At 43.9% G+C, this 15598-nt stretch overlaps 1 protein-coding gene across 1 annotated transcript in view; it reads left to right on the top strand.

The window, feature by feature from the left end:
- Positions 1-11552, top strand: part of LOC124616614 (probable cytochrome P450 6a14) — a 32247-nt gene extending 20695 nt beyond the window's left edge. Inside the window, 5 exon segments of the mRNA XM_047144937.1 lie at positions 1049-1239; positions 3870-3889; positions 4017-4236; positions 6562-6813; positions 11380-11552. Coding sequence (XP_047000893.1) covers positions 1049-1239; positions 3870-3889; positions 4017-4236; positions 6562-6813; positions 11380-11552 — 856 coding nt within the window.
- Positions 11553-15598: the final 4046 nt, after the last annotated feature.

Raw genomic sequence — 15598 nt, 5'->3', positions numbered from 1 at the left:
CTTACACCTTCTAGAGCACGTTGGGTGGCACGGGATACATGCGGACGTGCATTGTCCTGTTGGAACAGCAAGTTCCCTTGCCGGTCTAGGAATGGTAGAACGATGGGTTCGCTGACGGTTTGGATGTACCGTGCACTATTCAGTGTCCCCTCGACGATCACCAGTGGTGTACGGCCAGTGTAGGAGATCGCTCCCCACACCATGATGCCGGCTGTTGGCCCTGTGTGCCTCGGTCGTATGCAGTCCTGATTGTGGCGCTCACCTGCACGGCGCCAAACACGCATACGACCATCATTGGCACCAAGGCAGAAGCGACTCTCATCGCTGAAGACGACACGTCTCCATTCGTCCCTCCATTCACGCCTGTCGCGACACTACTGGAGGCGGGCTGCACGATGTTGGGGCGTGAGCGGAAGACGGCCTAACGGTGTGCGGGACCGTAGCCCAGCTTCATGGAGACGGTTGCGAATGGTCCTCGCCGATACCCCAGGAGCAACAGTGTCCCTAATTTGCTGGGAAGTGGCGGTGCGGTCCCCTACGGCACTGCGTAGGATCCTACGGTCTTGGCGTGCATCCGTGCGTCGCTGCGGTCCGGTCCCAGGTCGACGGGCACGTGCACCTTCCGCCGACCACTGGCAACAACATCGATGTACTGTGGAGACCTCACGCCCCACGTGTTGAGCAATTCGGCGGTACGTCCACCCGGCCTCCCGCATGCCCACTATACGCCCTCGCTCAAAGTCCGTCAACTTCACATACGGTTCACGTCCACGCTGTCGCGGCATGCTACCAGTGTTAAAGACTGCGATGGAGCTCCGTATGCCACGGCAAACTGGCTGACACTGACGGCGGCGGTGCACAAATGCTGCGCAGCTAGCGCCATTGGACGGCCAACACCGCGGTTCCTGGTGTGTCCGCTGTGCCGTGCGTGTGATCATTGCTTGTACAGCCCTCTCGCAGTGTCCGGAGCAAGTATGGTGGGTCTGACACACCGGTGTCAATGTGTTCTTTTTTCCATTTCCAGGAGTGTACATGCTATTGATTTCAGGGTGAAGAGCAACGCTTCTGCCGTCTCGCACTACTTCCGCAGCATGGTGCGGCAGACGGTGAACTACAGGGAGGAGAACGGCGTGACGAGGAACGACTTCATGCAGCTGATGATCGAGCTCAAGAACAAGGGCTGCGTGGGCAGCGACAAGCCTGGGGCGCACAAGGAGAAGGGCGAAGAGGACACGTGGAGTGAGTGTTCAGTACTTCTGTATCTGCCCTGGTGCTGCTACTCCTCCATGAACTGCAATGCCACAAAATGAAAGATCACGATGTTAATAAGGGAAATTCATTCAATTAACACATTTTTGCCCAACTAGGAACACAGGTTTATTCATAAGTACGTCTGTCTTTTCAAAAGGTGACTGCATGAAAACTATGAGACATGCCGAAAGTAGACACATATCAGTGGATAGAACATGGCCGGCCATGGCGTGTCGAACTTCACGAATGTTGCGAGTGCGGACAGCGTGCGGGTCGAGGCTTGGCTTGTCACTCGGTTTCACTCGGTCCTTCTCGGGAGTACCCGGAGCAGCGAGGCATTTCGTTTAGCTTCTCCGGGCGGCATTTTTCGGTCGGTACAACTCTCAGCGTTTGGCAGAATCGTCGTGTGCTGGCTGGTTAACCTTCGCTTCTTGTTCACAGTATGAAGGACTTTCACAGGTCCAATGACTATTTGCACAAAAAGAGGCAGCCTAGCGACCTATGGTCACAAGAATTTACGAGGGTGAGTCAAATGAAAACCTTAAACTTGTAATAACAAATCGAAATTTCGCGCCTTTATCCTGTAAGTTGGTAAGCGTGCTACAAACAGCGTGCAGAATGGCCTGTAGGTGCCAGCATAGTGCAGATGCATACATACTGTCGCAGTATCAGTATAAAGATGGCCGCCCCACTTGCAACTTGCACCAGGGAAGAACAGCGTTCTGTTATTCGGTTTTTGCGTAGTGAAGGTGTGAAAGCTACTGAAATTCATTGACGAATGAAGGTTCAGTACGGTGATGCATGTTTGTCACAGCAGCAAGTCTACGAATGGAGTAGGAAGTTCGCAAATGGTGTGACCTCAGTGGAAGATGCTCCTCGTCCAGGTCAGGCACAACGAGTTGTGACTCCACAGAACACTGCAGCAGTTGTAGCCATAGTGAAAGAAAACCGCCGAGTGACACTGAATGACATTGCAGCATGTTTACAGATTAGTCATGGGTCAGCACACCACATTGTGCATGATGTGCTCCAGTTTCACAAAGTGTCTGCAAGATGGGTGCCACAGCAGCTGACTCCTGAAATGAGAGAACAACGTGTTGAAGTTTGTAAAGAACTTCTTCGGCGCTTTGAATGAGATGGTGGTGGCTTCCTTGCAAGAATCGTTACTGGCGACCAAACCTGGGTTCACTTCCACCAACCACTGCCTCATCCACCATACTCACCAGACCTTGCCCCAAGTAATTTCCACATGTTTGGACCACTCAAAGACGCAATGGGAGGAAAGAAATTCCGTTCTGATGAAGAGGTACGCCACGCGGTGCATGAGTGGTTGCGCGGACTACCAAAAGAATTTTTTTCTAAAGGTATTTATGCACTTTGTAAGCGCTGGAGGACTTGCATTGAGGGTGGGGGAGATTATGTTGACAATTGATACAGCTTTGTACCACTTCTGCATAATAAATAATATTTAAAAAAATATTTAAGGTTTTCGTTTGACTGACCATCGTAAAACGAATAGGAATTATGTAACAGAGGGTTAAGAATTCTCAGTTCGCCTGCTCACAAGGCAGATGCACTATCCACTACGGCATCCCTGCCCATTGACTTTGTACAACTGGACGGACTTCCATAGCACACACCCCTCCTCAATCCAAGTTACTATTCACACCTCAGCCTTCTTGATATCCCACCTAAACACGAACGGCGAGTTGAAAGAAACTAGCGCGTTGAGGAAACATAGATTGATCAGTTTTTCGAGCAACAAATAACTAAACGGTCCGCTAGAATAACGTTTTCACATAACTTCCAGGAGAAGGGTCTGCTGTATGGACAATATAATACGTGTTTCATATCTTCAAGGGTAGCAATGGTGTTGGTGAAAACACAAAAGCAAAAATCACTAAAAATATGTCAAAACAAAAATTAAACACAATATTATTGTGATGTATCTGATACTATTCCCTTCGATAAGGAGATTATGAAACTGAAATTGGATTTTGGATAAGCAAAGTATTACCAAAGTTATCGATGTGTCTTTATTGAAATTAATATTACAAAATCCGTGTATTTTAAACTTCCTCTGAAATATATTTATTGCCTCAAAAGAAGTTCATAAACCAGTGCCAAAAATAAGATAGGCCTTTCTCTCACATCAAGGTTAGTTGGTGGACTATCGCACACAAAACACAACGTTAATTCGAAAAAGAGGTGGTTCTGAATTCCAGTATGTTTGTAAGATGAGGATAATTTATGAAAGGGAATCCACAAACCGAAATATTGCACCGTACGAATAAAGCTGGTAAAGTAAGTTTAAATAAAAGATCGCTGTGGAAAATGACGAGTAATTTCAAGCAATTTTATTTGGTGGTCAAAAGTGGCTTGTTACATCATAACCGACTTTTACTACGTAGAATCTAGATTATGACGAACAAAGCAGTCTTTATCTGAAGCATTCGATTTTTTGCGCAATACTCGGCCGCAGTAGATCTTGGATTAATGAAAAGGGCGACGATTTCAATGGAATACTATCACAACCGCCAGCAGAAAGCCGGCGAAAACAGACTGCCATTTATGTGTACCTATAAGTTTGATGAATACGCAAGTAAAAACAGTAAAAGAGTGATCCAAAACGTCATGTGTTCTAATTTTGATGTGTAGGGTCAGGTAATAATTCGTTTATCGACTATTTCTACTTCGAAGTTCTTTGTGACGGTAAATTTATTAACTGCCGCGGTAAATACAAAATGTGGGCAACTTTTCCAGAGTTGTCGATGGACGACGTGGCCGCGCAGGCGTTCGTGTTCTTCCTGGCGGGCTTCGAGACGTCTTCGACGACCATGAGCTTCGCCCTCCACGAGCTGGCTCACCACCCGGACATCCAGGCGCGAGTGCAGGAGGAGATAGACGCAGTCCTCAAGCAACACGACGGAAAAGTCACCTACGAGTCAATCAACAGCATGCACTACCTGGAAAAAGTAGTCGCAGGTACGTGCGAATTTACGTTTTTTTCTCTCTATTTCACAGTTTTGTCATAAATATGACGAGTAGCATGGAAGAGAATAATTTCAGTTTTAACAAGATTGACGTAAATTGGAAAGAAGGATGGTTTTAAACAGGTTCGTGACACCTCAAATTAAAATCAGAAACAAGACAGGAACAAGACTACAAGTATAAGAAAACGGTGAATTACAGTAAAAATAAACCCTCGCGTCAAAGCATCTGATTGCCCGCCTTAACTAAAGAGCCTCCAGTGAGGCAGATGATCTCGTTCGTATTTCCAAAATACAAAGACGACAAACACTTTGCAACTCACACAGAATTCTGTGTAATTTCCATCACATTTCTGTCAGAAATAACAATTACTGACGTAAATTATTAATTTGTGATTCAGACTCTCGAAGTTAATTCACATGGATCCTTGCCACATTTCTAGTACATCATCTATAAAGAATTTCTGCCTACTTGTTTTTCCTGTGTTCGCGGTCCGTTTCATGTGTCCTGCCATTAGAACCTTGTCCTTGTCGAGACCTATTTTTGACGGACAGAGAGGTCTTAACTCTGTTCCATCACAGTTTATAAGGCACAAAATATTCTTTGCTGAGAGAAGTAGTGCGACAGTTTAAAAGCTTCACTGTCATACGATAGTCCCAGTACTGAAGTTGCCGTCCCGAAATACGTATTTAGTTTTTCTAAGGTTTCCGTAAATCAATAAAGGCTATTTCTTGGATGGGAAGTTTAAAATGTACACGGAGAATTTCATTGCCCCATCCTCATTCATATCGAATGTGTGCAACGTCTATAATTACCTCGACGTCGATGAGACGATAAATCTTTCTTTACGCCGAATTTCGACAGTCAAATCTATTTGGAACAGTTTCTTCTCGAGAAAGATTTATAAGCAAATTTTCTTCGCTTCGAGAAGGGATAGTGAATCCACGCGCGAAGGTGGAAGGGGGAGGGAAAGGGGGGGGTGTGTCAGTTATTTGCTTCATCTCTCTCAGTATACTATCCTTCAGTATCGACGTGGAGCATAAGAACTCCAATACGTAACTGTAGGTGTGTTTCTTAGCACGTGATGGATGTTTCCGCGCTGAAGTATAAATGACATATGTAAACAGGAAAAGGCACACTGTGGACATGCAGCACGCTAGAAGAGATTACCATGTTCCCAAGTACTTTTAAACTATGGCGATAGTGTAATGTTTATAAAGGTGGATCAATGCTTAGTTTCTATTTTCTTAACTCCCCCCCCCCCCCCTCTATCTAGCATGCCATCAAGTGAAACTAACGCAGTTGTGACATGTCGTGTAGATGTAGCAAAAGGTACGTGCATGCGTGCGTGTGTGTGCGTGTGTGTGTGTGTGTGTGTGTGTGCGTGAGAGTGTGTGTGTGTGTGTGTCTGGAGAGAGGCACGCAGTGTGTTGTTAAGAGAGGGAAGGAATGTGGAAAAAGGACGAGCAGACGGAAAATATCTGAGAGAAAACTAAGGAAAGTTCGGATCGCTCCTTCATCAAAATTTGCAGGGAACCGATAAGAATTCACTGTTATCCTCTTTAAGTACACGGAATTAAGTGCAACTAAAGGTTAACTATTTTCTATCTGTGTTTATATTGAGAAAGGAATTAATTCCCATAATTATCAAGCATCAATTTGCCCAACTGCAAATTGCTTCCCAATAGCACGCGGCACTGTAAATGTCTGAGAAACTGCTAATATCTGCAGAAATCCATCCTTTGCTCACCTAGAAACATTTATATACCCTTCCAAAAGATAATGATGGCCAAGGAGGCAACCGATATTATCTAGAGATCTCTGGCGTTACAAAATCTGGGCCTTTTTTCTAACGTAAGGCGGCGAAATGTGTGCATTATCAATAATTATACTGGCGGGACCGAACAAGATGGTCCACTCATTGAACTCGTATTCTGGAGAACTTCAGTTCTAATTCCCTGTTTGCCGATTCTAACTTCCGCGGTTATCCTAAATCGAGAACAATGCTGGGACGATTTCTCTGAGAAGTACGCTGTTGATTTCCTTCCTCAGACCGAGTTTGTTATCTGTCTCTAATAACCTCGTCGTCGACGGATTTATATGTCTTGGTCTTCCATCCTTCTCCTGTTGGATAGTTCCACAAGGACTGAGGGCCTTCTTGGTAACGATAAGTCGATAGTATTGCGAACAGTCCCTTTTTCTCAATCATTGGCGGAGGCATTTTATATGGTTTCAACCAGTAAGAAGAGTCCTTTTTGGAATAATAGCTGTAAATGAGAAAACACGGAAAGAACGTTGTTTCTACTGTTCCTGTTACAGAGACGCTGAGGAAGTATCCACCACTTCCTGTACTGAACAGGGAGAGTAACGCCGTGTACAAGATTCCTGACAGCGACGTCGTCCTGGACAAAGGGACGCCCGTCGTGATACCAGTGTACGGGCTGCACCACGACCCGGAGATCTACCCAGACCCGGAGCGCTTCGACCCCGAGAGGTTCTCTGAGGAGCAGAAGGCGCAGAGGCACCCCTACGTGTACCTGCCGTTCGGGGAGGGCCCCCGCATCTGCATAGGTGAGGTCTGCAACCGGCCGCCACTTTACTCATGTACACTGCGCCTCGACCATCACACCTCCAGCAAATCCCGCAGAACGACAACTGCACCAGCGTCAGTATTTAGTTTGTCTAAAGATCTCGGATTAGTTAAAGGCGTGTCAAAGCGAAAGGTAACAAGTTCCTGATTATATTTAGCAGCTCCTCTTAATTTACTTACAGGGTGTTACAAAAAGGTACGGCCAAACTTTCAGGAAACATTCCTCACACACAAAGAAAGAAAATATGTTAAGTGGACATGTGTCCAGAAACGCTTACTTTCCATGTTAGAGCTCATTTTATTACTTATCTTCAAATCACATTAATCATGGAATGGAAACACACAGCAACAGAACGTACCAGCGTCACTTCAAACACTTTGTTACAGAAAATGTTCAAAATGTCCTCCTTTAGCAAGGATACATGCATCCACCCTCCGTCGCATGGATTCCCTGATGCGCTGATGCAGCGCTGGAGAATGGCGTATTGTATCACAGCCGTCCACAGTACGAGCACGAAGAGTCTCTACATTTGCGTAGACAAGAGCTTTCAAATGCCCCCATAAATGAAAGTCAAGAGGGTTGAGGTCAGGAGAGCGTGGAGGCCATGGGATTGGTCCGCCTCTACCAATCCATCGGTCACCGAATATGTTGTTGAGAAGCGTACGAACACTTCGACTGAAATGTGCAGGAGCTCCATCGTGCATGAACCACATGTTGTGTCGTCAAGGCACATGTTCTAGCAGTACAGATAGAGTATCCCGTATGAAATCATGATAACGTGCTCCATTCAGCGTAGGTGGAAGAACATGGGGCCCAATCAAGACATCACCAACAATGCCTGCCCAAACGTTCACAGAAAATCTGTGTTGATGACGTGATTGCACAATTGCGTGCGGATTCTCGTCAGCCCACACATGTTGATTGTGAAAATTTACAATTTGATCACGTTTGAATGAAGCCTCATCCGTAAAGAGAACATTTCCAATGAAATGAGGATTGACATTGTTGGATGAACCATTCGCAGAAATGTGCCCATGGAGGCCAATCAGCTGCTGATAGTGCCTGCACACGTTGTACACGGTACGGAAACAACTGGTTCTCCCGTAGCACTCTCCATACAGTGACGTGGTCAACGTTAGCTTGTACAGCAGCAACTTCTCTGCGCTGACATTAGGGTTATCGTCAACTGCACGAAGAATTGCTTCGTCCATTGCAGGTGTCCTCGTCGTTCTACGTCTTCCCCAGTCGCGAGTCATAGACTGGAATATTCCGTGCTCCCTAAGACGCCGATCAATTGCTTCGAACGTCTTCCTGTCGGGACACATTCGTTCTGGAAATCTGTCTCGATACAAACGTACCGCGCCGCGGCTATTGCCCCGTGCTAATCCATACATCAAATGGGCATCTGCCAACTCCGCATTTGTAAACATTGCACTGACTGCAAAACCACGTTCGTGATGAACACTAACCTGTTGATGCTACGTACTGATGTGCTTGATGCTAGTACTGTAGAGCAATGAGTCGCATGTCAACACAAGCACCGAAGTCAACATTACCTTCCTTCAATTGGGCCAACTGGCGGTGAATCGAGGAAGTACAGTACATACTGACGAAACTAAAATGAGCTCTAATATGGAAATTAAGCGTTTCCGGACACATGTCCACATAACATCTTTTCTTTATTTGTGCGTGAGGAATGTTTCCTGAAAGTTTGGCCGTATCTTTTTGTAACACCCTGTATATGGTTTCCTTTCCATAGGAGCTCGACTGCGCTGCAGCAGTAGATATGACAAAGGATTGTAGCTATCATGGGAAGTTGATGGACTTGCCAGCTGTCGACTAGCTTTGTACACTCTCTTCAAATTTCGCCAATAATGAAGTGACTGCTGTTTTTTAGCAAGACAAACACCAACGCTATACCTATATAATAATGAATACAGGCAATGGATTAAAATATTACCTTCAACAATCATCTGCCGACTACAGGCAGATGATGATTGAAAGTATCGCTCTAGGAAGCAGAATTCTGTTAATAACAGTATTTCTGGCCCCTTTTTTGATCATAATCGAGGCGGAATCTTCTTACAGGTCAGTAGGAGCCTGAAGTTGGCGTAGTAAGTTGCCGAAACTGGTAGCCAAATAAAATATGTTAGGAGACTGGAAGGTGTTGAATTTGATATCAAAATAAAGCCCAGTAGAAACGCAAATATTAAAAAAATGTGATGCCTTTTAAAAGATTTAAACAAACTTCGAAATTCTGACATTTTTCAGGAACTGTTGACAGTACTGACAGTACTCCAATGAGAAATTCAAAGAAATTTACACGCCGGATGAATGTAGCTTTATAGACGAATTTTAATGAAAAATGAAGGACGTTTAGCATATAAACAACCTGATCCGTCGAAAAGAGTGAGATATATAGTAAAAATTTATAAACTGTATGAGGTAAGTAGCGGTTATTGTTACGGTTCCAAAATACAGAACTGATCGGAATACTAGTGCACCAGAGGATATTGTCATGGTCTTGCCACAATCCGAACTAAATAAGGTTCAAAATGGTTCAAATGGCTCTGAGCACTATGGGGCTTAACATCTGAGGTCATCAGTCTCCTAGAACTTAGAAGTACTTAAACCTAACTAACCTAAGGACATCACACACATCCATGCCCGAGGCAGGATTCGAACCTGCGACCGTAGCGGTCGCGCGGCTCCAGACTGTAGTGCCTAGAACCGCTGGGCCACTTCGGCCGGCGAACTAAATAAGGGATATTCTATTCTTTGTTTCTTAATGATACTCCTCTCCCAAACCTCTTTTTAAAAACAGGAGAACGCAAATGTTATCGGGACAGTTCACAGAAATGAGCGGAATGCGCCAAAAAATATTCAAGGAGATACGTTCTTTAAAAAAAAGGAAAATTTTCATGGCGAAGTTGTAATAATTTGCAGGCTCTGGTATGGAAGGACAAGCGTGACCTGTATATCACATCAACGGAACACGGCAGTGCAGAGATGGTTGAACACCTAGACAAACAGTTTAGAACAACAATGATCCCCGAATACATCCTCGAATACAGTAACTGCTTTTCAAGATTAGATGTTGGCCTTTTTGCAAGTCATGAAAAAGTCCTCGAAGCATACCGGCCGGCCGCTGTAGCCGTGCGGTTCTAGGCGCTTCAGTCTAAAACCGCGTGACCGCTACGGTCGCAGGTTCGAATCCTGCCTCGGGCATGGATGTGTGTGATGTCCTTAGGTTAGTTAGGTTTAAGTAGTTCTAAGTTCCAGGGGACTGATGACCTCAGATGTTAAGTTCTATAGTGCTTAGAGCCATTTGATTTGGAGTATACCGAAATCTTGATTATATGTGTGTCGGACGTGGCTCTATTACATATGTAGATTATCCATAAAAAGATACACTGTCAGGAAATGCAAACATACGTCGATCAGCGTATAAATGTAGCACACCCAACTGTAAGAAATGTCAATTACCGGACTACTAAAAGCGTGGAAAACACAGTGTAAAGAGGCTTTACACATCTACCGCAATGCCTTCTAAACTACCTTACCACCATGCCATGCAGGATTACTGACTTCTAGAGTTTTAGGTATATTCCTGTCAGAAATTCGTTTAAGGGGTGCAGTTCTTCTTGTAATTGACAGTTTGACAGTCTCTACTTTAAGGCGTCGTGTTATTACATTCCTTATGATGATGTCACATATGAAGAAGCTTCATATATGTTTTTGGGCCCTTTTGGGTGTGACATATTTAAGAAGGGAACACGAATCAAATTAGTGTTGATATACACCAGCCATTGGGCTTTTACTGCGATTGTTTCGTGTATTATGCTGTCCCGTTCAGCACACGTCGTCATTAACAGTCTGGGCACGGATTTCTTCAAAGTAAGTAGTACGGCAAGGAGTAAAATGGCGAGTCGCTAACAAGTCTCACGTCTCTCCGAGAAAGCAGTTGACGCGAAACAATACCAGAAAATAGAAAGTATGAAAATTTTCTCCAACAGTTGGGATGTATAATGGAAACATAGATTACGTGTCTCTAACAGAGTGGAATGTTTACGATATCACGAAACTACACCAATCAACGCTACTAGAAGAGGTTGCCTTTACTCTGCCTAAAAGTGACTGCGAAAAATGGATTGGTAACAAACAAGATTGGGAAGCAACACTGAACGCGTTATCAGACAGCTGTCTCTAACAGTCAGTTGGGAAGTCCAGACTCTAAACAAAACTATTTGAAACCTACTGGTTACAAACATACCTGACCATTTCCAGAATTTTTCCTAAGAGAAAAGGGTCAGTGACTATTATTTGTAAATCGAATGGAAAATGCTGAGACTGGATATGCAAATTTTCTCTAGTTAGCTTGGTTACTGAACAGATTAAACATTTTACAGTGAATATTTGATTTGCAAGAATGGTCCAAGTTGTATCTGCGGACCATATAATGAATGTGGCTTTGGAAGACATACCCATATTTGGTAATAGTCGAATTTGCTTACTGTATGGTAAAAGGCTTGTTCTCATGTTTCAGGTATGAGATTTGGGTTGCTGCAAACTAAAGTCGGGCTCACCAACATTCTCTCGAGGTATAACATAGAGCCATGTGAGAAGACCATCCGCCATCTGTCCTTCGAACCCAGGGCGATAGTCCTCACACCAAAAGGCGGTATACAGCTGAGGCTGAGCAAGAGGAACAAAGGGTAGTGCTCATTATATGCCATTCGATATTGTATAAAAGACAGCTATTTAATATTTTTCATATGTGTACATATTGTAATTAAATTTTTTTTTACTGAAACCTTATCATATTGTTAGTAATAAATAGAATATCATCTGCCAAAAGACCTTATCACGCATTTCGTAACTCACTCATAACGTGAGCAGTATTCCCATACAAGTGAGTATAAGAGATTTGCAAGGTATAATGAACTGCGACTTTGTAAACCACACTGTGTGCACTGACCATTAAACATTTGACTCTGAAGAACGCATTAACTGATTACAAGATAATGCTTTCGGCAGACACGTTTACACATTTTTTTAACTTCGAATGATACGCGTCACGATGTTGTCACTATGTTTTCAGACAATTTTCTTTCGCTAGAAGCGGGTAATTTTTACACACAGCTTATAGCAGGCCATGCGAGGAAGCAAGGAACGTCATTTGATGATAACTGCAGGTCACAGTTGTTAACATAATAAACCATTTCTGTATCTATGCCTACAGTTTCAGCGACACCCTGTGATAACAAATTTTAGGCGATAGATGATCCCGCTGAAGCAGTTATCTCTCATTGTGTAGTGATTATCTGATCGGACTCCTTTGGCTAGAAATGACAGGTATTTATAGTGGTTAGTGAAAGGTCAGTGGTGCCCTAGTATAAGGAAACAACTAAACGGGCATGGGAAAGGTGCAGGTCATTCATCACAGGTCATTCTGTAAGTAGGCTGTTTAGGTTTTTTTATTGGTAACGCCACCTCTGTATGAAAATCACTGGCTGTGCTGTGTGCAGTCTGCGGCTGCTTTGCATTGTTGTAATACTCGCCATTGTAGTGTTGGGCAGCGGCAGCTGGATGTGAACAGCGCGTAGCGTTGCGCAGTTGGAGGTGAGCCGCCAGCAGTGGTGGATGTGGGGAGAGAGATGGCGTAGTTTTGAAATTTGTCATGAACTGCTGTATTTATATATGATGATATCAAGGTAAATACATTGTTTGTTCTCTATTAATATCTTTCATTTGCTAACTACCCCTATCAGTAGTTAGTGCCTTCCATAGTTTGAATCTTTTATTTAGCTGGCAGTAGTGGCGCTCGCTGTATTGCAGTAGCTTGAGCAGCGAAGATTTTTGTGAGGTAAGTGATTTGTGAAAGGTATAGTTTAATGTTAGTCAGGGCCATTCTTTTGTAGGGAATTTTGAAAGTCAGATTGCGTTGCGCTAACAAAATATTGTGTGTCAGTTTAAGCACAGTCGTGTATAATTGTTCAAAGGGGACGTTTCAATTCGTTACTTCACGGAAGTCCAAGGATCTTTTATTGTACAGATACCAAAAACAATAAAATACAAATGATTCAGGCAGTTACTCCAAAATTTCTTCATCTAAACCATGTGATGATTAATTAGTTAATTTAAACGAATAAAATGCACCAATTTATGAAGGACTAACAAGCAAGTAGTACAATCAAATATAACTCAAACAAGCGTTTAGCGCTGGGTGAACAATGACACCAGTGATGCTAAAGACTATATATCCAACATTTGTCTGGCCAAAGGGGCTGCCTGACAACAAATATAGCTAAGAAGAAGTGTAGTAACATAAATTTATACAAGTCTAGAATCAACACAAATACACAATATCTGAAACTTCCTGGCAGATTAAAACTGTGTGCCCGACCGAGACTAGAACTCGGGACCTTTGCCTTCCGCGGGCAAGTGCTCTACCAACTGAGCTACCGAAGCACGACTCACGCCCGGTACTCACAGCTTCACTTCTGCCAGTTTCTCGTCTCCTACCTTCCAAACTTTACAGAAGCTCTCCTGCGAAACTTGCAGAACTAGCACTCCTGAAAGAAAGGATATAGCAGAAACATGGCTTGGCTACAGCCTGGGGGATGTTTCCAGAATGAGATTTTCACTCTGCAGCGGAGTGTGCGCTGATATGAAACTTTCTGGCAGATTAAAACTGTGTGCCCGACCGAGACTAGAACTCGGGACCTTTGCCTTTCGCGGGCAAGTGCTAGTTCTGAAAGGTTCGCAGGAGAGCTTCTGTAAAGTTTGGAAGGTAGGAGACGAGATACTGGCAGAACTGAAGCTGTGGGTACCGGACGTGAGTCGTGCTTCGGTAGCTCAGATGGTAGAGCACTTGCCCGCGAAAGGCAAAGGTCCCGAGTTCGAGTCTCGGTCAGGCACACAGTTTTAATCTGCCAGGAAGTTTCATATCAGCGCACACTCCGCTGCAGAGTGAAAATCTCATTCTGGACACAATATCTGATCAATCAGAGAAGTCCCTTGTACATATTCAAGATACTGACCTGAAAACATAAATTACGAAATAAGGAAATTTGAGCTTTACATCAGTAAGATGGTTTAGAATAACGGGCACTACTGGTTAACCTAATGCCCGATTGCTACGAGACGCAAAGTTAACTTATGAGGGATGCCGTCGCAAGCCAGGATGCCGCAAATGTCTCAGAGGCTACGGTGAGACGAATCAGCGCGCTTCACGCGAGCACATACGCAGCCGATGCCGGCAGGCTACGCTAAATGAACCGGCGGGTAACATAACACCCAGCGGCAACGCCTCCAAACGCTACGAACAGCTCGGAAAGTCGAGAGCAAACAAGCAAACCTTACGTATTACAACAAGTACATTACAGTAAGGATTGATAAAAGAATTAACTGGTTAATCTTACAATAAAATATAACAAGATAATGTAATAACCAAGAAATCACAAGTTACTCAGGGAGAGTGATGGAGAGCCATAGGCAATCCAGTGTAGCGAGAGAAACTTCAACAAGGGAGCACATGTGTCAATCAAGTAAGGAGTACCTTACCGCAAAGGGCGGAGCACACGGTACCACTCCAACTCCTACATCAGCAGCTATGCCTACTTGCTCTAGGGTAAACCTGCTGTGTCAACATTAGCCCCCAAGCATTGCCGACCAACACAACTCTAGCGACCACTGATCGCTTAAACAATCGTACGCCCGTAAGCTCCGTGAACAGCCCACTATACGGAGCCAACACGGCTCAGTTAGGAGCTTATTTCTTGTGCCACTGTATCACTTCTAACAACATATATCGTTTTTTTTATACGTACATTAATTACTTCCTTTTCTGAGTGACCGAGCGATGTGGGGTAGGAGAACGACGGTTCAAATCCACGTCCGGCCATTCTGATTTAGGTTTTCCGTGATTTCCCGAAATAGCTTCAAAGGCCGGGATGGTTCCTTTGAGAGGGCACGGCTGACTTCGATCCCCGTCTTTCCCTAATCGGTTGGGACCTGTGACCTCGCTGTATGGTCACCTCCCCAAAATCAACCAACCAGCCTTCTGAGTGCATCTGCTGTGAACTGTAGATTCGTTATTGGTAGCTTATCAGTCTCTCCTTTGGTATCGAGAGTAATTGCTAAATCTGTCTCATAATTTCAGGGCGGAAAACTGGTGATACACTGAACATGAAAAAGACAAATGCTCTACCGTATCAGAGATTTATGAAACGTACTTTCGTGTTTCTGATCATGAACCAGACATGTAAATGAAACTCAGCAAATCGAAGGTAAATGAGTAAACATTCGTAACGTATACTATTACATAAAGACATGTTGTATTTTAACGTTTCTAGCAAAAATCTCGAAAAGTTCTTAACCAATTTAGTTAAAATTTTTATATGACGCTCTAATATACTTTCGTATGAATAAAGGCTAGATATTTCTTTAATGTACATGGTAGATAACGGTATATACAAGAGGAAAGGTTATTAGCTGTAATGTAAATTAATTTATATATATACAGGGTGGTACATTGATCGTGACCGGGCCAAATATCTCACGAAATAAGCGTCAAACGAAAAAACTCCAAAGAACGAAACTTGTCTGGCTTCAAAGGGGAAGCCAGATGGCGCTATGGTTGGCCCGCTAGATGGCGCTGCCATACGTCAAACGGATATCAACTGCATTTTTTTAAAAATAGGAACCCCCATTTTTATTACATATTCGTGTAGAACGGAAAGAAATATGAATGTTTGAGTTGG

This window comes from Schistocerca americana, chromosome 5 (genome assembly GCF_021461395.2).
Source record: "Schistocerca americana isolate TAMUIC-IGC-003095 chromosome 5, iqSchAmer2.1, whole genome shotgun sequence".
Lineage (NCBI taxonomy): Eukaryota > Metazoa > Arthropoda > Insecta > Orthoptera > Acrididae > Schistocerca > Schistocerca americana.
This window is presented reverse-complemented; position numbering and strand designations above follow the sequence as displayed.